Genomic DNA, 26,863 nt, shown 5'->3' on the forward strand with positions numbered 1-26,863 from the left:
ATCTTCACCCACCCTCTATCGGACAGAGGGCTAAAATCCAGACTACATAAAGAATTCAAGAAGTTAAAAAGCAAGAAATCAAGTAATGCAATTATAAAATGGCTAAACAGACCAGGGCATTAGCCATGAGTCATACTGGGCAGACTGCTCAGACCCTGAACAATCATTTAGCCAATGTAGCTCATGCCTTAGTTGTACATAAAGGAATTAATGCTCAACTAAAAGGAAGTTTGATGGTGTTCAATCAGAGGATTGACCTCGTGCAGGAGCAAATTGATACCCTATGGCAAATCGCTCAACTTGGCTGTCAATGAAAATATGCTGGACTTTGAGTCACTAGCATATAACATGAGAATTTTTCCTGTGCTGCAAATCTGTCTAAACAATTGTCGAGCTATATTTTAGGTAATTGGACTGGAGAATTCGATACTACGATGGAGCAGCTGAGAGTGGCCATTGTCACAGTAAATTCTCCCAGAGTGGACGCAGGACTAGCCACAGGATTATCATCATGGATTGCTGCAGCCATGAATCATCTGAAGGAATGGGCGGGCATAGGAGCGTTAGCAGGCCTTCTGGTGTTGGTCTCCTTGGTTTGCCTGTGGTATATATGCAAGATTAGAGTCTCACAACAGTGTGATGCAGCCATGATCATTCAGGCCTTTACAGCCATTGAAGCAGGACAGTCTCCCCAAGCATGGTTGGATACCATAAAAAGCTAAAATGTTATGCTTAGGATGGGAGGCTAAGCACTGCACTCAGGGTCAGCCGCTTTGGACCCAGAGAAGAGCATGTCTGGTTGCATGCGGGTTGATGCCCCAGGTCCCGGCTCTGAGAAAAAGGTATCCGACGGGTCTGATGCTCTTTGGGTGGATGACACCTAAATGAACATCTGTACAAAGTCCCAATTTATTTCTAATATCAGAGATCAGACCTCTACTCTTGCCTGATGCGTCTAAAACAAAAAGGGGGAACTGTAGAGAGCTGCGGAATGCTATGCTGAAAGATGGAGCTGGTTTCCGCCTTCCACCTTCCCGATGGTGAGTGCTCTCTGTCACGAACAATTCCACATTTGGCTAAGGCTGAGGATCTGGCATGCTTCCAGGTATGTGGACCTATCTGCATTGCCCACGTGGCACGCCTGGGTTGGCTACCCAGAGGCTATTTAAGCTGTGGGCTGGCTTTCCACAGGGTCCGAGGATTGTTCAAGGTTCCTGAATAAACTGCATTGAAAAAAAAATAAAGAATTTAAAAAAAAAATGGCTAAACAGAGAATTCTCTGTAGAGGAATACCGAATGGCAGAGAAACACTTAAAGAAATGTTCAACGTCCTTAGCTACAGCTGGGATACAAAACAAACAAACAAAAAAAAACTGTAATTAATATAAAACTAAAATTAAAAAACATATGAAAAGACATTACTTATGTTTTAGTTTAACTAATTCTATAAATTTATAAATGTTTAGATGTTATCTTGAAGTGACCTCACAATTCTTGGGATTGTTTTAATTTGTTCATATAATTTTGTATAATTTTGGCATCAAAACACAATCACTAGGTTACCTACTTGTGAATCTCAAAGTGCCTCTATATTTGTTGGTCTGTGTGTCACCAAGGAAAGATTTATATTGTAATGAATGAATAGATGGTTAAATATGGAGACATCAAATTATTTTTATTAGAAATATTTGAGCACTGTTAGAGAACACATGCTTATATTATATATGAGAAAAATGTGATTTTGCTGTCAAACACATTCAGACATTAAATTGATGTAAAAGTTTAAAAGACAGAATGAAATTAAATCATCAGCCTTCAAAAAGTCTCTTGTACTGAAAAGCGAAACAAGAGAAACTGGAGGATAAAGTGAAGAACATTCCAGTTTCAGACACAAGAAAAGGAAGCATCTCAGAGCTCTGTTCTGAACTTCACAGCGCAGTCCTTCATCTGCTCTTCATAGTGCTCATCGAATCTCTTCCTTAGCGCTGCTGAGAAGTGGTTCTTCCAGTCTCCCGTGATTCCTGGAAAGAAACAGATGAAAACAGAAGTGTCAACCTGTTGAGCCACAATCAGGAGGCTTTTTATTAATCTGGTATCTATTTCTGTGAAAAATTCTCCTAATATTTAATTTTCCCAATAAAATATTTAAGTATCACATTATTTGATTTTACAAAGACAAATTTGTTTTTATTGTCTTGAAAAACATCCTACTTGACTCATCCTTTCTTTCGTATAACATCTCCAATAAGCTTTCTTCTTTGATTTTCTCTCATATATCACGCTTTCTAAGATGAGATCCATGGTGCAGTGATGACTAAATTATTGAACATCATTTTTGTGCTCATTAATCTCTCAAAACCAGACTTATGCTTTTACTTCCAGTTACTTGCATGGCATTGTTCCCTGAATGTTACACAAAAATAATTCCAAATTTCAGGTTTACAAATTGACTTTAGTTCACCAGATACTGCTTCTATGTAAATATTTCCTTTTATTGTGTTTTGATATTATTGATAAACATAATTATTTTGAATTCCTACCTTGTCATTTAGCATTCAAAACTTTCTGTCATTTGTACAAGGAAAATATGATTTTTTCAGAACTTGTTTCTTCATCTCAAAATAAGATAGTAAATCCATTTTCCTAGTTAGAAATCAAAATCTGTAGAGATAATATGTATAGTGCATAATGGTATACACCCAATATACATTGACCTAGTTAATGACAGTGGGTACATTATGGTATCATTGTTGATGCTGAGGTGTCTGCCATTATGCAGTGTATGATATCCTTCTCACACTAAATAAACAGGAAATAAATTCAGTATTAGTAAAATCTTCTTGGATTTATTAATAAATAGTGTTTAATTCAGCTACAAACTTCATAATTCAATAAGAATATTCAAGATAAAATAGTTGTAAAGAAAAAATATTCTGGTTATGCAGGGTGAATAACTTGAGTAGTTTTTTGCCTAAGTCATGGCAGCTTAGTCCTTTTAACAGAAAGATACCTGACTTTCTTGTACAGCACGATCTGGTGCTTTGTATTTTTGATTGTTGATTATTTTGTTCCCCGGGGTCAGCTTGTTGTCTTTTATGAGCAGACACCCCGAAATAACATTTGTAACTTTGCCTAAGACATTATTCCTGATTGCCCGAATAAAAGGCCTATCCTGGGGAAGGGCAGAAGTGAGAGGCCAAACTAAGATTCCCAGGCTTTGGGAACAGAAGGATCATGGGAAAGAGACAGGTATTGGAGGGAAAAGAGTGTAGTCAGGATGGGGTAGGTAAAGTACCATGTGACTGAGGATCACATGGAGAGAAGCAGCCCAGATGGAGAGCATCAGTAAGTATTTATGGAATTATGGGTGGAAAGTAGCACAGATATAAATGATTAAAGCAGATGGCATAACAGGATAGCTTAGGTGGAAATATCTGCCCAGACCAAGATAAATTAAGACTTATTTTAAAATATAACAGGTGTCTGTATCTTTTATTGATTATGATAGTGAGTTAGATAATAACATGGTAATAATTATAGGCATTTAATAATAAACACTATAAGCTAATTATATATTTTCTACAACACTTTCTTTTCTCACCCTTCCTCATGAAAGGTGATACTTTTTGGTTCAACATGTGTTCTGGCATCATTGTATAATTGGTGGATGGATTGTTCTTCATCTCCTGGAATGAGGTGTGTTGAATGATTTTGTCCACAAGCTCTGCTGAGGGCTTCTTCCCCAGGAACTCTATCAGTTTTGTCACTTCTCTTCTGATATCCTACAGAGAAACAAAATGATTTGAAGACCAAGTTGACAAAAATTGGTGAATAGGTAATAGCTAAACATGATAGAGAACATTATTTTCTACCTGGTCATATTAGAATTAAATATATAATGAAGAAAACAAACTATTCTAAAACAATTCTTCTTCATCCAAAAAATAGGTTCAGGAGACACTTTAAAAACTTTTAGGCCTAAATAAGATGAGTTGCAAAATGGTAATTTTACAACTAGTAAAACAGTTCTTTCTAATTTTTTCCACTTCTGTTTATTTTTCCATAGATGTGTGTGTTGTGTGTGTATGCAAGTTTGCCTGTACGTGAGCATGCATACAGTTAAATGTGCATACACTTGTATTCCAGTGTGTAAAAATAGAAACATGTAGTTATATAAATTCCTCTTTTACAGAATTCTTTCTTTTCCTGAGGCAGGTTGTCTTCCTCAACACAAACTACACTGGTAGTTTGTCCTGTCAGTTTTCCTCTGGCATTTCCTGTGTCCATAGCACTAGGATTAGAAGCCAGCTTCCATGCCTCCCTGGTTTAATAAAGGCTGGGGAGTTGAATTCCAGGCCTCATTTTGCATAGCAATGACTTATCCACTGACACATCTACCTGGCCAGGAATATTTAATTATTTTTTATTCATTTTTAGGCAAGTCTTGCTACTCTGTTCAAACATGGCTTGAACTCCTAATTACCTGCCTCAAAAGTGCTGGAATTGCAGATGTCAACTACTGTACCTAGATATCATAACCTCATACATGGTATATCACAACCAATATCATACACTAAGCACAAAAACTCTCAGACTACAGTATTCAGTGAAAGAGCAAGTTTGGTGATCATCCAAGTGTGTGTATTGTGATTTTGTTTCTTATTTCTATGAATTCAAGGTTCTTTTTGCAAAGTTTACCTTTAGAAAAATTTTAACACTGGTATTTAAGCTGTACGTAATCACTAAACATTTTTATTTACTAGATTAAAATTTAATCAAACTAGATGACTGTTCTTTTTCTTTCGTAGCTCTGCAAGTGGTTGATGCCATGTTTCCAGTGTTAATGTTGCATCCAGGGTATTGTCGGATGCTAAGAGAATCTTTAAGCTTACTGAAAATGTTTATATGACTTCCATCCCTTACCTCTTTCATGTCCTCATAGAACATAAATAGCACACGTGGATTCTTACTCTTTTCCCACCAAGATTTGACATGATCATACCAGGAACCATACAGAACTAAATAGGAAAAAAAAGTGTAGAGATATTAGATTATTATTTTGTAATCTTGACAGAAGTATTCAAATTATTTTTAAAAAGGCAAAATGATCATAGAATCAGAACAGGTCAGTTAGACTTATTAAGAAGAGTTCTGTACAGCAATGATTAAAAAATGTTGAATAATTTTATCTTCAAAAACATACTTTCAGTTTAACAGCATGACATGCATTGTGATGCTGAGAAAAGACAAACCAATTCAATTTAGAGCAATGAGAGCAGGTTTTAAACTGCTGTGTATGTGTGTGGAGAGCTATGTGTATGTGCCTGTGTGTAGACTCTGTATATGAGTCTATCTTTCTATGTATATCTGTGTATTTCTGTTTGTGTGAAACAGAGAGACAGACAGAGGGAGACAGAGTAGTTATGAGACTAGTAGTTATGTGAGCATTTACTATAAGACTAGTAATTCAGATTGTGAAATTCACTCTCATAGGACAATTTCAATCCCTCTTGTTCCATAAAGTTAGATTTTGAAGATGATATGATATGGCAAATGCTGTCATTTTTTCTTCTGTTGCCTTTATACAACAGTTTCATCAAATCCAAGGCTAGCACAGACATGTTGAGTCACCACTAGACTTGACATCGACCCACTGTGTACTCTCTCTGTGCTCTGATGCTATAAGCAAATTTTCTTTTGAGAAGACCCACAATGACATTAAAATGATATAATTGACCATTTTAAGGCACATAAATTATTTTTCTCTGTATTTCAAGGAGAATCTTGACAATCTTAAGGCATATTTTTCCTCATGATGGTTTAGAATACATTTTTTCTGCAAGACACAACTGCTAATGAGCAATATTATGTTCAATGGATATAAAATATTTTTTCCATTATCCCTATATAATTTACATTGCTTACTTAATGAAGCTTAAACTGCTTTTCCCCCTTTGTCTTCAAATACAAATACCCCATTGCTTTAGTCAGAATTTTAATGGAATGGTAACATTCCCATAATATCTGCTCAAGAAACTCTTTACTGTTCAGTGAAATAAGAATGAACATGTTCAATCTACATACCTAGAAAAATAAGCAAGAGTTTTATAGCTATTCAGAATAACAATAAATACCTACATATGACTTCATTTAATAACTTGGCATTTTACTGGAAAAAATGAGTCACGATTTTACAACTTCACCCACTTTTAAATCATGTTTCAAGAACATGTTCTAAAACATTTTGAAAATATAAAAGTATATGTTAGAGAAGGGACACTTTAGCTCTCAGACTTATAAAAGAGAAATTACCAACCCTGCTGGTCACAACAGAGTCAATGTATTTACTTGTTGGCACTATATTAGAATCCCTAGATTTCTAATTTTTCATCCTCCTCACATACAGCAGCCTGCCATTAAGCTTTAATGCCATTAAGCCTGCCATTAACACAGATGCCACTAAGCATCTGTGTTTTAGAATTTGTGAAATATTCTATCCATTTGGAACCTTATAGTCTATATATGTTTACACATAGATTTATATTATATTTTATTAACAATATATTTATCTTCACATATATCTATATTTTCTTATATTTTATTTTATTCTGTTTAAGTACTATATTCATTTGTTGTACATATTTATATATTTACTTATCTTGTGTTTCTGGCTATATATGTTTATATTGTTTACATTCTATCTTTATTTATATAATATATTATAGTTCTGTTTTTATATATTTATATGATATTAATTTTATATTATCTCTGTTTATATTAATTCATTTATATTCATTTGCACTAAATAACATATGTTTTTATTTTTCTTTCCTGAAAAAGAATCCAACGTAGTTAAGATACTCTTACCTTGTCCTTGCATAAATTTCTCCACAAATTCTGAAAAATCAGGGTTTGGATAACTAGGTATCATTCGGAAAAAGTAGTAATAAGAAACCACCACATCCTTGGCATTCCGGCAAAGATAGATCATCTAGAGGGTGAGATAAATTATTAAATCACTGGATAGATTATCAACCATGTTGTAATCAAGTTTTAAAGATTCATGTTTCCAGCAAGTAACAATATAAATTTAGTGTGAAAAAGATAAAAGCATAAACAGTATGCAGAAAAAAAAACATAATATAGTATGTTACATTAAAGCGGGGTCTGCTCTATTTCCTAGTGGCTATTAGTCTGATTCTTCTAAGAAACATATTCAGTAACCTAAGTACCCTGGGTAAGATGATCAATCCTCACTCAGAAAGATAAATGGGATGGACTTTGGAAGAAGGAGAAAGCAGGAAACAGGGCAGGAACCTACCACAGAGGGTCTTTGAAAGACTCTACCCAAAAGATGCTGAGACTCATAACCAAACTTTGGGCAGAATGCAGGAAATGTCATGAAAGAAAGAGGAGATAGAAAGACCTGGAAGGGACAGGAGTTCCACAAGGAGAGCAACAGAACCAAAATATCTGGACAAAGGGGTCTTTTCTGAGACTGATATTCCAACCAAACACCATGCATGGAGATAACCTAGAACACCTGCACAGATGTAACCCATGGCAATTCAGTCTCCAAGTTTCCCTAGTAATAGGAACAAGGACTGTCTCTGACATGAACTCAGTGGGTGGGTCTTTGGTCACCTCCCCCTGATGGGGAAGCAGCATTGCCAGGCCACAGAGGAAGACAGTGCAGCCAGTCCTGATGAGACCTGATAGGCTAGGGTCAGATGGAAGGGGAGCAGGACCTTCCCTATCAGTGGGCTTGGGGAAGGGCATAGGAGAAGAAAAGGAATGGAGGGTGGGATTGGGAGGGGGGATACAAAGTGAATAAGTTGTGATTAATAAAAAATAAATAAAATCTAAAGAGTTCTGCCCCTTCCACTCTACAACTAAGAAGCTGAAGTTGAGATCATTACCTTCTTCATGCATTACAAACCATTTTAGAGAAACATTTCTGCTTCTTCTTTGAAGAATTATTCTCATGTGTAAAGAATTTTTTGAAAAAAAATTTCAAAGGAGAAGAAAAGGACTTCTACGTTGTACCTAAGCTGTTCATTCATTTCTTTGAAGTAATAATTTGTACACTAGCCTACGTTTTTAACCCTTTCCAACTTCTATGCTTTCTTTTTTATTTTTTAAATATTAGTTACAATTTATTAAATTTGTATCCCAGCTGTAGCCCCCACCCTCATTCCCTCCCAATCCCACCCTCACTCCCTCATCTCTTCCCTGATCCTTTCTTAGTCCACTGATAGAGGCGGTCCACCTCGCTTTCCATCTGACCCTAGTTTATCAGGACTGCCTGCAATGTCCACTTTTGTGGTCTAGCAAGCCTTCTCCTCCCTTGGGGGGAGGGAGTGGCAGGAAAGAGTTCAAAGAGCCTACCATTGAGTTCATGTCAGAAATAGTCCCTTTTCCCCTTACAATGGTACCCACTTGGATACTGAGCTACCATGGGCTACATCTGAGCCAGGGTTCTAGGTTATATCCATACATGGACCTTGGATGGAGATACAGTCTCATAAAAGCCCCCTGTGACCAGATATATTAGGTCTTTGTGGAGCTCCTGTGTTCTCCAGGTCTTACTAACTCCCTCTTCTTTCATATGATTCTCTGAACTCTGCCAAAAGTTTGGTTATAAGTCTCAGCATTGTCTTTGATATACTGCTAGGTAGAGTCTTTCAGAGGCCCTCTGTGGTAGGCTACTGTCCTGTTCCCTATTTTCTCCTACTTCCAATGTCCATCCCATTTGTCTTTCTAAGTGAGGATTGATCATCTTACCCCAGGACCTCTTTCTTGTTTTTCTTCTTTAGGTGTACAGATATTAGTATGTTTATCCTATCTTACAGGTCTAGTACCCACTTATAAGTGAGTATATACTGTGTGTGTCTTTCTGCTTCTGGGTTTTCTTATTATCTAAATTCAAAACTCATTTAATTTACTAAACTCATGTACTGGATCATGATCAATTTTGTTACCTGTATTCTTACGCTGGCCTCTAGTCATCTAGTTGTTTGTAGCATTGACTGATTGTTCTTAGAGCCTGTACTGCAGTCTGGGTCACCCTGTCTCAAGGAGACTATGCTAGATTCTCTGTTTCTGCTGGCTCACTGTCTGTGATCCATGTATGCAAGGTAGCAGAGGATCAGGCAGAAAGATCTCTGAGCCTAGAGCTGCTTCGGTGCCTTTTTTGAGATTTTGTTCATTCGTTTCAACTAACAATTTGAACACAGTCTCCTCTAAACCGCACTGCAAGTTCATATTCATTGTCCTGTCCTTTTTATTAATTTATTATTTTTACAGTATTCTGTCTGCATTTGTGTCTACAGGCAAGAAGGGGGTACCAAATCTCATTATAGATGGTTATGATTCACCATGTGCTTGCTGGGAGTTGAACTTTAGAAAAACATCAGTGCTCTTAACCTCTGAGCCAACTCTCCAGCCCTACCCTGCTCTTTTTAAAATCACTTTCTTTACTTTGTCACTTATTCTTTCTGATCCTCTACTCCAGACATACAAAATACTCTCTACTACCTTTTCTCTGATGGATCAATAAACCAATCTGAAGATAATCCAAAGACAAATTCGTTACATACAATCATATCTGTTTCTTTGATGGACTTTGAGGCATAAGAAAGTATGCAATAAATCCTATCTGCAGATTTCAAAATAGCAGTAATATCTTACAACACATCTCAGAAGAAAAAAAAAAGTGGCTTGATTAAAACTCTTAAGAACTTTTTCAGAGGTCTTCTGTGGTAGACTCCTGTCCTTTTCCCTGTTTTCTCCCTCTTCCAGTGTCTATCCTCTTTGCCTTTCTGAGTGAATATTGAGCATCTTACCCATGGTCCTCCTTCTTCCTTAGCTTCCTTAGGTGTACAGATTTAAGTGTGTTAATCCTATATTATGTGTATAATATCCACTTATAAGTGGTTACATACCACGTATGTCTTTCTGCTTCTGCATCCTCACTCAGGATGATCTTTTCTAATTCCTTCCATTTGCCTGCAAAATTCATGATTTTCTTGTTTTTAATTGCTGGGTGGTATTCTATTACGTAAATGTAAAACAATGTCTGTATTCATTCCTTTAACCAGCAGGGTTTCGAAGCAGATGCTGAGACACACAGCCAAACTTTGGGGAGAGTACAGGGAATCTTATGAAAGGAGAGTTTATAAAAAGATCTGGAGGGGGCAGGAGCTCCACAAGGAGAGCAACACAATCAAAAAAATCTGGGCCCAGTGATCTTTTCTGAAACTAATAGTCCAACCATGCATGGAGATAACCTAGTACGCCTGCTCAGACATAGCTCATGGCACATCAGTCTCCAAGTAGGTTCCCCAGTACAAGGAACAGGGACTGTCTCTGGCATGAACTCAGTGGCTGGCTCTTTGATCATCTCCCTGTGAAGAGGTCACAAAGGAAGATAATGCAGCCAGTACTGATGATAGGCTACAGTCAGATAGAAGGGGAGGAGGACCTTCCTATCAGTGGGCTTGGGAAGGTGCATGGGAGGAGAAGAGGGAAGGACAGTAAGATTGGGAGGGGATGAGGGAGGAAGCTAAAGCTGGGATAGAAAGTGAATGAACTGTAATAAATAAATAAAAAGAAAAAAACACTTTTATTAATTTAAAATTTTAATGAGAGAACATAAAAATAGCAGGCCCTGAAGTACTTTCTTGTAACACAGTGGTGATATCCCAGGACATATTCTAATATGACACAGATGAAATCTGATCTCTCCACTATAAGCTGTACACAGTGAAGACAAAGTGTACTTAGCCATCCTTCAAAAAGCTACAAATTGTATTCTCCCATTTGGATACCAATCACATGAAAAATAACACTATTATTCACTTTAGATTCTTATTATCTCTATCCTTGAAAGAAAGAATACAGAATTATGTTCATCTTCCAGGTTAAAAACCTGAGATTCAGAAATAGATGCCTGGCCTACTGTCATGAAATGAGTCAGTAGCAAATCTCTTAGATGTTCTGACTCTCAGGCCTGGGTTTGGTTTACTGATTCATACTCTATGAAAAAAAAAACGAAAAGACTCTTAAGAAGAAAAATGTTCAAGAGACATCTGAAGAAAGTACAGAGCTGTGGGAAAACTTTTCTCTAGAAAATCTACAGAGGATGTATATTTAATGTTATTTCAGTTGAAAATAAGAAAGCATTAGAACCTTTGAAGTGTGAAGCCCCAGATATCTAGAAAGTGAAAAATATATCAAGAAACTCTAGCAGGCAGGGTGCACAACATTCTTTCTGTGGTCACAATTTGCCTATACTGTAAAATTGTGTGATTTTTTTCTCTACAAAGCTACCCAGGCTTACTGTAATTAAAGTAAAAATCAAAGTTTCTGAACCTGATCCAATTTTCTTATATATAAGTCCTAGAAATTTTTCTTTCAGTTTTTTTACCCAGCATGGCCACTTAAATGGCAAGCTGAACCGGTTTCAGCAATCTATGGGAAAGGTCTCTGGGTTTGAATAGACTTCTCCTCTTTTTAAAACATGCATCTATTTAGATGTCTTCTCTTCCATGATCTAATCACTACTCATGGGGTCTGTTTACTTATGCCTTTACTCTAAATGACTGTGTCTTTCCTTTTCAGTTTATTGTTTTATTTAATTATTTCATTTTAACATTTATTACAATTAACTCAGTTTGGATTCTGGCTGTGGCCACCTACCCTATCTCCTCTCAATCCTACCCTTCTACTCTCTTCTCCCTCTATGCCCCTCCTCTAGTCCACTGATATGGGAGGACCTCCTCCACTTCCATCTGACCCTAGCCTATCAGGTCTCATAAGGACTGGTTACACTGTCTTCCTTTGTGGCCTGTGTCTTCTGTGCCCAATATTTTACAGGAACCAGTAGCTTTGAATATGGTTTGCACCTTCCAAATTCACATTCAAGTTTAATGCTCACAATGCAGGTTGTGTACCTGTAGAATGAACACAACCTGGCTGGTATTCAGAAGTTGGGCCTTTGGGAGGTGTCAAGATTTAGAAAAGGTCACCTTAGAAGCAAACTACTGAGCATTGGTGGTTTTAAAGGGTTAGAGACTAGAGACATAAATGTTTATGCATCCACTTTCTCGTATGTTGCCTTGAAATTTTGTCAACAAGAAGGCCATGAGCAAGTAATATATCTTGTCCCTGGATCAGAACCACAAACAATAATAAATCTCTTTCTCATAGTTTTTCAATGAGAGTGCATTGTTAGCAAGTGAAATGGAGGGCAACAGTCATTTTCATTCACTGGGTAAATGACTATCTCGGACACTTGTTTAGATATCCTATTCTGATTCATTTGAATGTTTCACGATGTCACACATTTATTTTACAATGTTTTGTAAAATAAAGACATTCTCTCTACCAGGAAATCAATATAGCCTCCTCGCATTCATCCCATGCTTCCAGTGAGTTAAACACTAGACTTGAGATTTCAAGGATAATCGTACTTAGCTCTATCAGAAAAATGACACAACTATTCTTCTTTTACCCAGAAACAGGCCAACACTTAGTGTTTAACTAGTTTTCAGAATCATCTTAAGTAAAGGAAAACAAAAAAGAAAAGTATAAATACAATCTAGACTTGTGTTATAACAAAAATAATTCACTTTTGTTGAAAAAACTTTGTTAAAGAAAAGAGGAATAAAGTATATATAAGATGCATTTTAAATGATAGCTGCCTCCTTAAAGTGGTAGAGTTTAGCATAACTCAAAAAAATGTAATTCTGGTTACCTTGCAATTCTTTTCCCAAAATGATGTTGGAAGAAGACTGGGTGGCAGGTGAGTTTTCACTATTCTAGGAGATTTCTTCTCTTTCAATTGTTTCACTCCTGATTTAAAATACAATTTAAAAATGTTCATATGAATTTTGATGGACTTTTTAAAAAATTACTTCAGATTATAAATTGACTTAATAATAATAATAATAATACAAACTCACTGTGAAAAAATTATTAATTAAATGAATTGCAAAATAAGATCAAATATTTTCATCAATTAAACTGAATGTTTTTTTCACACGTTGGTAAGCAAACTTTTATGAATACAGTTGCGAATGTTCTTGAAATTCAGTGAATAGTTTTCTAACCATGTACAATATTTTAAACTACTGGAAACTGAGAAAGAAATGCTGACATAGTAGAAGGCTTTCTGGAATACATATAATAGTTAAGATCATTTACTCTTTCAAACACATACAATGGTATCAGACTACTCTGGGTTTAAAGATTTATAATCTCCTATATTCATGACAGAATATTAACTGACTATGTTGCTTAAAATCCTTTTGCCTTGCTGAGAGTGGCCATTGTCACAGTAAATTCTATCAGAGTGGACACAGGACTAGCCACAGGATTATCATCATGGATTGCTGCAGCCATGAATCATCTGAAGGAATGGGCGGGCATGGGAGCGTTAGCAGGCCTTCTGGTGTTGGTCTCCTTGGTTTGCCTGTGGTATATATGCAAGATTAGAGTCTCACAACAGTGTGATGCAGCCATGATCATTCAGGCCTTTACAGCCATTGAAGCAGGACAGTCACCCCAAGCATGGTTGGATACCATAAAAAGCTAAAATGTTATGCTCAGGATGGGAGGCTAAGCACTGCACTCAGGGTCAGCTGCTTTGGACCCAGAGAAGAGCATGTCTGATTGCATGCGGGTTGATACCCCAGGTCCCGCCTCTGAGAAAAAGGTATCCGACGGGTCTGATGCTCTTTGGGTGGATGACACCTAAATGAACATCGGTACAAAGTCCCAATTTATTTCTAATATCAGAGATCAGACCTCTACTCTTGCCTGATGTGTCTAAAACAAAAAGGGGGAACTGTAGAGAGCTGCGGAATGCTGTGCCTTAAAGATGGAGCTGGTTTCTGCCTTCCACCTTCCCGATGGTGAGTGCTCTCTGTCAAGAACAATTCCACATTTGGCTAAGGCTGAGGATCTGGCTTGCTTCCATGTATGTGGACCTATCTGCATTGCCCACGTGGCACGCCTGGGTTGGCTACCCCGAGGCTATTTAAGCTGTGGGCTGGCTTTCCCCAGGGTCAGACGATTGTTCAAGGTTCCTGAATAAACTGCATTGAAAAAAAAATCCTTTTGCCTTTATTGTAGCATAAACATATCTATATCATCTATCAACCATATCCTATACATATATCTTAAAATGTATGCCTGCATTCTTAAAAATTAATTTAAAAAATACCATTTATTTGGTCTTCATTTCTGCATTCCAGGTAAGGTATTCTATTAAAGATTGCATCCTCCTTGCATTTTTCCACATCACCTTCTTTATAGATCATATATACAATTTCACTTAGCCATGTGGTTCCTGTAAAATTTAAAAACACTTGAGTCTCCAATGAACCTTTATGGATGATAACAATATTCTTTTAATACTGTTTGATATCATCCAACTCAAAACAATGTTTTCTTGAATATTTTAATATACATCACCCAAAATAACTTCAGCAAATATACATGTATAGTGTTATGAACAAGAATTGGTCAATGTGTTCAGGCCTTCCCATGATGAGTTGTGACATTATGATAACTATTCACTCTCTGAACTTTAACTGTTCTGAATAAGAAGTGAAGATACTTGAATAAAAGGTGAAGCTTGAGTTCACACATACAAGCATACTTTTCAGCTTTAGACTTCCCTAGTAGTTTTTGTGCCTAAACTGAGGCCTCACTCAGAGATTATAGAAGAGTATGAATTGCTTTCTGGCTTTTGATGATAATCAAAAAAATAAAAAATAAAACCAGTAATGACAAAGTATAGTTTTGTTACTTAGGATGTTGTAATACAGACAAGAGTACAGAGCTTGAAGATAGACAAAGGAAGGGTACATGCTGCTGCTGTTGCTATGGTTTCTAGGATGCTGACTGAGAAGTTCCCCTCATGAAGCTGGAGCAGTGGTTCAGCAGTTGAGAACATTGTTGCTCAAACAGAGGATTCAAGTTTGACTCCCAACACCAACATGGCAGCTCAAAGAATCCATCACTCTAATTATATGGAAACAGAAACTCTCTTGTCTTATTTCTATGTGGACACTAATCATGTATGCAGTGCATATACGGTCATGCAAATAAAACATTACTATGTATAAAATAAAAATTAATTAATCTTAGGGACAAAGAAGTTTCCTTAGGAAGAGAAGACAATTGAGCTTAGGTTTACTAAATTGCAAGCATGATTTCACCACTTTTATGATATAGGGAAGAGCCCTATCAGGCAGCAGCACAAGATACTTTTTTCCAGCAGGGGACATCTAAGAATTATATAGTGGTGAAAAGAAAATTAAACAAGAATAAACAGGTCAAAACTCTAGTAACAATATATACTGGAGAGGCTGTGGAGAAAGGGAAACCCTCCTGCATTGCTGGTGGGAATGTAAACTCCTACAACCACTTTGGTGCTTTCTCAGACAATTAGGAATGGCGCTACCTCAAGATCCACCTATACCACTTCTAGGCATATATCCAAAAGATGCTCAAGTACACAACAAACAACAACATGTTTGTAGCAGCTGTTTATTCGTAACAGCCAGAACCTGGAAACAACGCAGATGTCCCTCAACTGAGGAATGGATACAGAAATTGTGGTACATTTACACAATGGAGTACTACTCTGCAATTAAAAACAAGGAAATCATGCAATTTGCAAACAAATTGTGGGATATAGAAAAGATCATACTAAGTGAGGTATCCCAGGAGGAGAAAGACACACCATATACAGTCACTTATAAGTGGATATTAGACATATAATATAGGATAAACATACTAACATCTGTGCACCAAAGCAAGAAGGAACACCTTAGGTAAGATGATCAATCCTCACTCAGAAAGACAAAAGGGATGGACTCTGGAAGAAGGAAAAAACAGGAAACAGGACAGAAGCCTACCACTGAGGGCCTCTGAAAGACTCTACCCAACAGTGTAGGAAAGCAAATGCTGAGACTCATAACCAAAGTTTGGGCAGAGTACAGGGAATCTTATGAAAGAAAGGGAAGATGGTAAGACCTGAGGAGGACAGGATTCCACAAGGGGAACAACCAAACCAAAATTATGGACATAGGGAACTTTTCTGAGACTGGTAAGCCAACGAAGGACCATTCATGGATATAACCTAGAACCCCTGATCAGATGTACCCCATAGCAGCTCAAGTGGATCTCGAATAAGAGGAACAGGCACTGTTTCTGACATGAACTAAGTGTCTGGCTCTTTGATCACCTGCCCCTGATGGGGGAGCAGCCTTATCAGAACACAGAGGAGGACAATGCAGCCAGTCCTGATCAGACCTGATAAGCTAGAGTCAGATGAAAGGAGAGGAGGACCTCTCCTATCAGTGGACTTGGTGAGGGGCATGGGTTGGATTGGGACAGAATGAGGAAGGGGCTCAGCCTGGGATACAAACTGAATAAACTGTAATTAGTAAAAAATTAAAATTAAAATATGAAAATGCTTGGAGAGATAAATTTGGGAAGATTATAGAGTTAAGTTGATGGTAGACATAATACACCTTGATATTTATATTTGGTAGGGAGTATCAAAGTTATTCAGAAAGAACAAAAAAATGTGTTTTCACAAACTAAGCAAAAGCGAGGACACTAACTAAAAGGCTCAATCTCCATCCTGTAAGGCAAAGAGGATGGTCATCAGAAGAAGAAGAAAACAAGAAACAACCTAGGAACTTGCTACAGAGGTCTTCTGAAAGCCAGAAGAAGAATACAGGAAAGAACCTAGAAATCTGCCACAGAAGGCCTTTGAAAGCCTCTGCCCTGCAGACTATTAAAGCAGATAGTGAGACTGATGGCCAACTGTTGGGCAGAGTGAATGGAATTTTATGTAAGAAGTGGGAAATAGCAAGAACTGGAGAGGACAGGAAATCCACAAGGAGAGCAACAGAACAAGAAAATTTGAACACAGGGAACTTCCCAGAGACTCATACTCCAACCAAGGACTATTCATGGAGATTACCTAGAACCCCTGCACAGGTGTAGCCCATGGCAGTTCAGTGTCCAAGTACATAGTAATGGGAAGAGGGAATGACTCTGACATAATCTGATTGGCCTGCTCATTGCTCACCCCCCCCCCCGAGGGGGGAGCAGCCTTACCAGACCATAGAAGATGACAATGCTGCCACTTATGAGAACTGATAGTCTAAGATCAGAAAAATCAGTGGACTTGGAGAGGGGCATGCATGCAGAAAGGAGAGGAAGAGTGGGATCGGGAGGGGAGGAGATAGGGGCTTATGGGGGGATATAAAATGAATAAAGTGTAATTAATAATAATAATAAAGGAAAAAAAGAAAAAATGTGTTTTTAAAGAAATCTATTGAGAGAATAAATGCAATGGTGATATCACAATGAGATATCCAGTAAGATGCTAACTGTGAGACATCGCTATTAGAATAAGTTGGCTCAAGACCTGAATATAGAATTGGACAACTTAAAGAAAACACAAATGGAGGAAATTGTGGAAAGAAATAACTTAGAGAAGAAAACAGGAACCACAGATGTTAGCATAACCAATAGACTACAAGAGATGGAAGAAAGAATCTCAGGGGTGGAAGATACAATGGAAGAAATAGATGTATCTGTCAAAGAAAACCTTAAATCTAAAAAATTCCTGACACAGACTGTCCAAGAAATTCAAGACAACAAAAAAATGACAAAGCCTAAGAATAATAAGTGTAGAGGAAAAAGAAGATTCCATGCTCCGAGGACCAGAAAATATCTTCAACAAAATCATTGAAGAAAATCTCCCCAACTTAAAGGAAAGACCAATAAGAATGCAAGAAGCCTACCGAACACCCAATAAATTAGACCAGAAAGGAAATCCTCCCGCCACATAATAATCAAAACAGTAAGGATACAGAACAAAGAAAAGATACTAAAAGCTGCAAGGGAAAAAGGCCAAGTAACATATAATGGTAAACCCATTAGAATCACAGCTGACTTCTCAACAGAGAATATGAAAGCCAGAAGGGCCTGGACAGATATCATGAAGACCCAGAGAGAACACAGATGTCAGCCCAGGCTACTATACCCAGAAAAACTCTCAGTCTTCATAGATGGAGAAAACAAGATATTCAATGACAAAATAAAATTCAACAATACCTACACACAAATCCAACGTTACAGAAGACACTAGAAGGGAAAATACGACCCAAGAAAACTAGCTACTTTCAAGAAAATACAGGAAATAATTAACCTCACTACAGTAAAACAAAAAGCAACCAAACACACAACCTTATGATCACAGGCAACATCAAAATCGAAGGATCTAACAGCCACTGGACACTAATCTCTCTCAACTTCAATGGACTCCATTCTCCAATAAAAAGATACACACTAACAGAATGGATGCATAAAGAAAACCCAGCAATCTGTTGCATACAAGAAACTCACCTAAGTCACAAAGATAGACATTACCTGAGGGAAAAGGGTTGGAAGACAGCTTTCCAAGCAAATGGAACCAAGAAGCAAGCAGGAGTAACCATTCTAATAGCTGATAAAATAGACTTTCAACCAAAATTAATAAAAAGACATGGGGAAGGACACTTCATACTCATCAAGGGAAAACTCCAACAAGAAGACATCACAATCCTGAACATCTATGCCTCAAATACAAGGGCATCCACATTTGTAAAAGAGACATTGATAAAATTTAAACTACACATAAATCCCCACACATTAATAGTAGGAGACTTCAACAACCCACTCTCAACAAAGGACAGGTCAACAAAACAGAAATTAAACAAAGAAACAATGTCCCTAACAGAGGTCATGAATCAAATGGACCTCACAGACATTTACTGAACATTACACCCAAACACAAAAGAATTTACCTTCTTCTCAGCACCTCATGGAACCTTCTCCAAAATAGACCATGTAGTTGGTCACAAAGCGAGCCTCAACAGATACAAGAAGATTGAAATAATCCCCTGTATCCTGTCTGATCACCATGGAATAAAGCTGGACCTCAACAACAACAGAAATATCAAAAAGCCTACACACACATGGAAACTGAATAATTTGCTACTAAATGACAGCTGGGTTAGGGAAGAAATAAAGAAAGAAATTAAAGTCTTCCTAGAACTCAATGAAAATGAAGACACAACATACATTTCAACACAATGAAAGCAGTGCTAAGAGGAAAGTTCATAGCACTAAGTGCCTTCAAGAAGAAATTTGAGACAGTGCATTCAAGCAACTTAATGACTCACCTAAAAACACTAGAAAAAGAAGAAGCAGACACACCAAAGAGGAGTAGATGGATGGAAGTAATCAAACTCAGGGCTGAAATCAATCAATTAGAAACAAATAAAACAATTCAAAGAATCAATAAAACCAAAAGTTGGTTCTTTGAGAAAATCAAGAAGATTGACAAATACTTAGCCAAATTAACTAAAAGGCAGAGAGACACCACCCAAATCAACAAAATCAGAAATGAAAAGGGGGACATAACTACAGACACTGAGGAAATCCAAACAATCATTAGGACTTACTTCAAAAGTCTACGTGCCACAAAATATGAAAATCTAAATGAAATGGACAATTTTCTTGATCGATTCGACTTACCAAAGCTGAATCAGGACCAGGTAAATCAATTAAATAGTCCTATATCCTCCAAGGAAATAGAAGCAGTAATCTAAAGTCTCCCATCCAAAGAAAGCCCAGGACCAGATGGTTTCAGTGCAGAATTCTACCAGACCTTCAAAGAAGAGCTAACACCAGTTCTCTTCAAACTTTTCCACAAAATAGAAACAGAAGGAACATTACCAAACTCATTCTATGAAGCCACAGTCACCTTGGTACCTAAACCACACAAAGACCCAACAAAGAAAGAGAATTTCAGGCCAATCTCCCTTATGAACATTGATGCAAAAGTACTCAACAACATACTTGCAAACCGAATACAAGAATACATCAAAGGTATGATCCACTATGACCAAGTAGGCTTCATTCCTAGTATGCAGGAGTGGTTCAATATACGGAAATCCATCAATGTGATCCACCATATTAACAAACTGAGAGAAAAAAAAACACATGATAATCTCCCTAGATGCTGAAAAAGCATTTGACAAAATCCAACAGCCATTCATATTTACAGTATTGGAGAGATCAGGGATACAAGGCACATATCTATACATAGTAAAGGCGATATACAGCAGGCCTATAGCCAACATCAAACTGAACGGAGAGAAATTTAAAGCAATTCCACTGAAATCAGGGACAAGACAAGGCTGCCTGCTCTCTCCATATCTCTTCAACATAGTTCTGGAAGTCCTGGCCAGAGCAATAAGACAATTGAAGGAGATCAAGGGGATACAAATTGGAAAAGAAGAAGTCAAATTATCGCTATTTGCAGATGATATGATAGTATACGTGAGTGACCCCAAAAACTCTACCAGGGAACTGTTACAGCGGATAAACACCTTCAGCAATGTGGCTGGATACAAAATTAATTTAAAAAAATCAGTAGCCCTACTATATACAAAAGACAAAATGGCTGAGAGAGAAATTAGGGAAACAACACCCTTCACAATAGCCACAAATAACATAAAGTACCTTGGAGTAACCCTAACCAAGCAAATCAAATACTTGTATGAAAAAATTTTCCAGTCACTGAAGAAAGAATTAGAAGAAGATATCAGAATATTGAAAGATCTCCCATGCTCATGGCTTGGCAGGATTAACATAGTAAAAATGGCCATCTTACCAAAAGCAATCTACCTATTCAATGCAATTCCCATCAAATTACCACACAACTCTTTACAGACCTAGAAAGAAAAATTCTCAACTTCATATGGAATATTAAGAAAACCAGAATTGCTAAAATAATCCTCTACAATAAAAGATCTTCCGGGGGTATCTCCATCCCTGATCTTAAGCTATACTATAGAGCAACAGTTATAAAAACGGCATGGTACTGGCATAGAAACAGAATGGTGGATCAATGGACCTGAACAGAGGACCCAGCGATAAACCCCCACACTTTTGGATACCTGATCTTTGACAAAGATGCCAAAACCATACAATGGAGAAAAGACAGCAGCTTCAACAAATGTTGCTGGTCCAAATGGATGTCTACATGTAGAAAAATGCAAATAGATCCATAATTATCACCCTGCACAAAACTGAAGTCCAAGTGGATCAAAGACCTCAACATAAAACCAGACATATCAAATTGGTTAGAATAAAAATGGGGAATACCCTTGAACTCATTGGCACAGGAGATAACTTCCTGAACAGAACACCAACAGCACAGGCTCTAAGAGCAACAATCAATAAATGGTACCTCATGAAGATGAAAAGCTTCTGTAACTCAAAGGATACCGTCATCAAAACGACTGCCTACAGATTGGGAAAAGATCTTTACCAACCCTCTATCTGATGAAGGACTAATATCCCATATATATAAAGAACTAAAGAAGCTGAAAAGCAGCAAACCAAGTAATCCAATTTAAAAATGGGGAACAGAGCTAAACAGAGAATTCTCTGTAGAGGAATATCGAATGGCAGAGAAGCACTTAACGAAATGCTCAACCTCATTAGCCATTTGGGAAATGCAAATCAAAACGACCTGAGATTTCACCTTACACCCATGAGAATGGCCAAGATCAAAAACTCAAGTAACAACGCATGCTGGAGATGTTATGGAGAATGGGGAACCCTCCTTCACTGCTGGTGGAAATGTAAACTTGTACAACCACTCTGGAAAGCAATCGGGCACTTTCTCAGACAACTAGGAATAGCACTTCCTCAAGACCCAGCCATACCACTCCTAGGCATATATCCAAAAGAGGCTCAAGTACACAATTTGCTCAACCATGTTTGTAGCAGCTTTATTTGTAATAGCCAGAAGCTGGAAACAGCCCAGATACCCCTCAACTGAAGAATGGATGCACAAATTGTGGTACATCTACACAATGGAGTATTACTCAGCAATAAAAAATAAGGAAATCATGAAATTTGTAGGTAAATGGTGGGACCTAGAAAGGATCATCCTGAGTGAGCTGTCCCAGAAGCAGAAAGACACACACGGTATATACTCACTCATCGACATAACATAGTATACACCTACTAAAAACTGTACATCTAAAGAAACTAAGCAAGAGAGAGGACCCTAACAAGGCAAAGAGGCTGGACATCAGAAGATGAAGAAAACAGTAAACAACCTAGGAACCTGCCACAGAGGGCCTCTGAAAGCCTCTGCCCTGCAGACAATCAAAGCAGAAGCTGGCCAACTGTTGGGCAGAGTGTATGGAATCTTATGTAAGAAGTGGGGAATAGTAAGATCTGGAGAGGACGTGAACCACACAAGGAGAGCAACAGAACCAGAAAACTTGAACACAGGAAACTTCCCAGAGACTCATACTCTAAACAAGGACTATTCATGGAGATTACCTAGAACCCCTGCACAGATGTAGCACATGATAGTTCAGTGTCCAAGTGGGTTACATAGTAAAGGGAAGAGACTGCCTCTCACATAATCTGATTGGCCTGCTCTTTGATCACCTCTTCCTGTGGGGTGAGTAACCTTACTAGGCCACAGAAGATGACAATGCAGCCACTCCTGAGATGATCTGATAGACTAATATCAGAAGGAAGGAGAAGAGGACCCCCCCCATCAGTGGACTTGGGGAGGGGCATGCATGAAGAAGAGGGAGAGAGGATGGGATAGGGAGGGGAGGAGGGAGGGGCTTATGGGGGAATACAAAATGAATAAAGTGTAATTAATAGTAAAACCAATAAAAAATTATTTAAAAAAAGGATTTAAGGAGAATTACTCTGTGCTCTTTCTTCCAATGATAATCTATGTTGTCTTAGAGCTGAGCTAAGAAGAGAAACAGAGGAACATCTTTAGGGAAGAATATTCAAACACACAGTGGTTGTATCTCATGTTAACTTGTGTGTGGGGGGTGGGTGTGTGTGTGTGTGTGAGAGAGAGAGAGAGAGAGGGAGAGAGGGAGAGAGGGAGAGAGATTCTGTTTAGTTTGAGACAAATTATGTCAGTGTAGCTATGGCTGGACTCAAACTCATGATTCTCATGTCTCCTAAGTATTGGAATTATAGGATCACATGATCTTAAATAGATGACTAAGTTATTTTTAAGTACAAAAAGTTAATAAGTAGACAGAGAATATAAGATTGGACTTTTCCAGCTGTAGAATAGTACATACAATACTAGTAAACTATACTGTGTATAATGCATAGTATTATACTATGTATTTGTAGTATACTAGTACCAGAGGGAAAAACAGAATTGTAATCTGTGAATATATGTATGGAATTCAAATTTGTTAATACATGCAATGAAGAGGAGGTGGTTGCCTGAAAGAGTGCTTTTGATTCTCTTTGAAAAGGTTTTTAATCCCTATGCACAGTAATAATATAAATAAAATTGTTAAAAATATTCATTACACAGTGCATTTCTCAGACTGAATTGTTTTAAATAATGTAATAATGTAATTGACACTTTTCATCTATTTATGATTAATGGGGTTACTGTGTTCTTGGAATTTGAGATTGTGGAACAGAACTGATAATGTGAAATTTATTAATATTTTTGTCACACCAAAATTATTACAACTCTCCTTTTTTGGAAAATAAGTGTGAGTCAGATAAACACTTTAATATTGATGATTCAAAGTAGGTTCATAGTTTCTATGCTACAAAGAAGCACACTGTCACAGCAAAACCACTTGCCAGATTTGGGATAAGTAGCAATCACAAGGTCGTCTGGCCTCGCCGAGAATGTTTCAACATCATCCCAATATTTGGTGAAACGTTTATCCAATAGAACTCCACGGAACTCCTCAAAAATTTCATAATACTCAGACATAGGAGGCTCCATCTCAAAGGGGTGTGTACTGGTAAAAAAAAAAAACAAAACAGATGTTTGAAAGTTTGTATGCACTTTGTAATGCTTTCACATTAGCAATAACTCTGCACATAAAGGCCATTTAAATGGCTGTTCCTTCTTAACTGTTACACAGGGCAAAAAAGCACTTAATATTACTAGAGGTAGTAAAAACTATAATCAGACCAGATCGGGTGCATTCAGGGTGGTATGGCCGTAGAAATTGTGGTATTTTTGTACAATGGAATACTACTCAGCAATCAAAAAGGAGGAAATCATGAAATTTGCAGGCAAATGGTGGGATCTAGAAAAGATCATTCTGAGTGAAATATCCCAGAAGGAGAAAGACAAACATGGGATATACTCACTTATATAGACCTATAAGATATGATAAACATAATGAAATCTATACACCTAAAAAAGATAATCAATTGAGCAGACATGGGGTAAGATGATCAATCCTCGTTTAGAAAGACAGATGGGATGTGCATTGAACGTATGACAGGAGTCTACTGAGCGCATCTGAAAGACTCTAACTAGCAGTGTTTTCAAAGCAAAGACTCATGACCAAACCTTTGGCAGAGTACAGGGAATCATAAGAAAGAAGGGGAGTTAATCTGATGGGGAAAGGATAGAAGCTCCACAAGGACCAAATATATCTGGGCACAGGGTCTTTTCTGAGACTGACATTCAACCAAGGACCATGTATGGATATAACCTAGAACCTCCACTCAGATGTAGCCTGTGGTAGCTCAGTAACCAATTGGTTTCCCAAAGTGAGGGGAACAAGGACTATTTCTAACAGGAACTCAATGACTGGCTCTTTGGTCTCCCCACCCCCGAAGGGAGGAGCAGTCCTGTTAGGCCACAGAGGAGGGCTTTGCAGCCAGTCCTGAAGATACCTGATAAAACAGGATCAGATGAATGAGGAGGAGGTCCCCCCTATCAGTGGACTTGGAAAGGGGCACGGTGGAGATGAGGGAGGGAGGGACTGGGAGGGAATGAGGGATCAGGACACGGCTGGGATACAGAGTTAATAAAATGTAACTGATAAAAAAAAATAAAAAAGAAAAAAAAGAAAAATGCAATATATATATTCTTACTGTTTAAGTACTTTCTGTTTCTACTAAAATATAAGTCATTTAAATTTCACGTAAGTACAAATGTACAAGGCAATGTAGAGTATAATTTATACAATATATTATAGTTTAGAATATTTATCGATATACTTTGTGTGTATTTATATAAATATATAATATATAAGATTCTTTGATGGTTGGACAAATAATCTTCAATTTATTCAAATTTATGAAACATCTGAAAAGACTAAGAAGTCTTTTATTCTAGTTCCATTTTTTATTAAATTTTTATTTTTAATATTAGTTACAGTTTATTACTTTTTTATCCCAGCTATATCCTGCTCCCTAATTCCCTCCCAATTCCACCTTCCCTCCCTCATATTCTCCCTGCCCTTACTCACTTCTAAGTGGGTACTAGACCTATAAGATGGGATAACCATACTAAAATCTGTACACCTAAAGAAGATGAACAAGAAAGAGGACCCTGGGTAAGATGATCAACCCTCACTTAGAAAAACAAATGGGATGGACATTGGAGTAGGAGAAAGCAAGTAACAGGACAGGAGTCTACCACAGAAGTCCTCTGAAAGACTCTACCTAGCAGTGTATCAAAGCAGACACTGAGACTCATAACCAAACCTTCAGCACAGTGCAGGGATTCATATGAAAGAAGGGGGAGTTAGTATGACCTGGTGAGGACAGGAGCTCCACAAGAACCAAAGATATCTGGGCACAGGGATCTTTTATATGACTGTATCTCCAACCAAGGGCCATCTATGGATATAACCTAGAACCCCTGTTCATATGTACCCCATGGTAGCTCAGTATCCAAGTGGGTACCCTAGTAAGGGGAACAGGGACTGTTTCTGACATGAATTCATGGCTAGCTCTTTGACCTTCTGCCAACCACCCCCCCCCCAAGGAAGGAGCAGCCTTGCTATGCCACAGAGGAGGACTTTGCAGCCAGTCCTGAAGATACCTAATAAGCTGGGATCAAATGAAAGGGGAGGATGTCCTCCCCTATCAGTGGACTAAGAAGCCTTAAAATACAAACTTATTTCAGCAAAAAGCTTGATCCTGCCTGCATTCAGTAATAAAGTTGGGCTGCCATGATACAAAGGTCCTGTCAGGTATCTAACCCAAATCTTTCTTTGTTCCTGAATATATGTCATTGAGCCAAAGGAATTCAATGTTTGATAAATGTTCTTACATGGAAGTAAAACACATGTCTAAAATTGGGAGTGATGGGGTTATATGAAAGTTATTTATAGTCACTGACCTGTAGTTTACTTTTCTCACTTACTTAAAAATAATTGAACTTCTCAGTGAGTGATTTACTCCAAAATGACAGGCCTCAGCAGAATGGCTCACCCCTTGATCAAAATTTTAAACTGCTGGCTGGGAGATACCACAGTGGGTCAAGGAATGACATGGTAACATTATTGTTTAGTCAGTAAAATTATGTTTCATTCACAATTTCCAAGAATATACTTTATAAAAGATCCTAAAGGAATTCATAGTTAATACTTTGTTTCCTCACTTTAATAAACAAGATTGTTTTCCTGGCATTTATTTTCTTCTCTAAGCCATTTCAAGACAACCCACCCAATATTATGTTCGATTCAGTGTAGGTCTAAATGGCTAATTTGAAAGGCATCAGGTGACACCTTTCCATTGGTCTGCTGTTGTTCAGAAAAAATTTTTTAAAACCACAAAATAGTATATGTCATAGTATTCTTTCCAAAGAAAAGAGAATCCTAGTCCTTGTGATTAATTTCAACTCTTTGGAAAAAAAATCTATGATCCATATAGATCTAACAATTTAAAAATATTATTTATATTCCCAAAACAGAAATATTGCATCAGCTTGTTGTCAGAATTTTATTTC

The 26,863-nt window shown here is 37.5% G+C and overlaps 1 protein-coding gene across 10 annotated transcripts in view; it reads right to left on the bottom strand.

Moving 5' to 3' along the window:
• Positions 1-1,654: 1,654 nt before the first annotated feature.
• Positions 1,655-26,863, bottom strand: part of LOC132653192 (sulfotransferase 1E1) — a 46,208-nt gene continuing 20,999 nt past the window's right edge. For 3 of the 10 annotated variants that reach the window (XM_060380895.1, XM_060380898.1, XM_060380900.1), the window contains 8 exons: positions 26,279-26,373; positions 23,743-23,906; positions 14,228-14,353; positions 12,758-12,855; positions 6,868-6,991; positions 4,924-5,018; positions 3,602-3,782; positions 1,655-2,021 (listed from right to left, as the gene is read on the bottom strand). In XM_060380895.1, the coding sequence (XP_060236878.1) occupies positions 1,909-2,021; positions 3,602-3,782; positions 4,924-5,018; positions 6,868-6,991; positions 12,758-12,855; positions 14,228-14,353; positions 23,743-23,890 (885 nt within the window). In that variant the 5' untranslated portion in view covers positions 23,891-23,906; positions 26,279-26,373 and the 3' untranslated portion in view covers positions 1,655-1,908. Of the gene's footprint in view, positions 2,022-2,540; positions 2,662-3,601; positions 3,783-4,923; positions 5,019-6,867; positions 6,992-12,757; positions 12,856-14,227; positions 14,354-23,742; positions 23,907-26,254; positions 26,374-26,863 lie in introns of all 10 variants that reach the window. The other 7 variants (XM_060380892.1, XM_060380897.1, XM_060380893.1 and 4 more) reach the window with 4 other exon arrangements.

The sequence above is a fragment of the Meriones unguiculatus genome, chromosome 3 (assembly GCF_030254825.1).
Source record: "Meriones unguiculatus strain TT.TT164.6M chromosome 3, Bangor_MerUng_6.1, whole genome shotgun sequence".
Classification (NCBI taxonomy): domain Eukaryota; kingdom Metazoa; phylum Chordata; class Mammalia; order Rodentia; family Muridae; genus Meriones; species Meriones unguiculatus.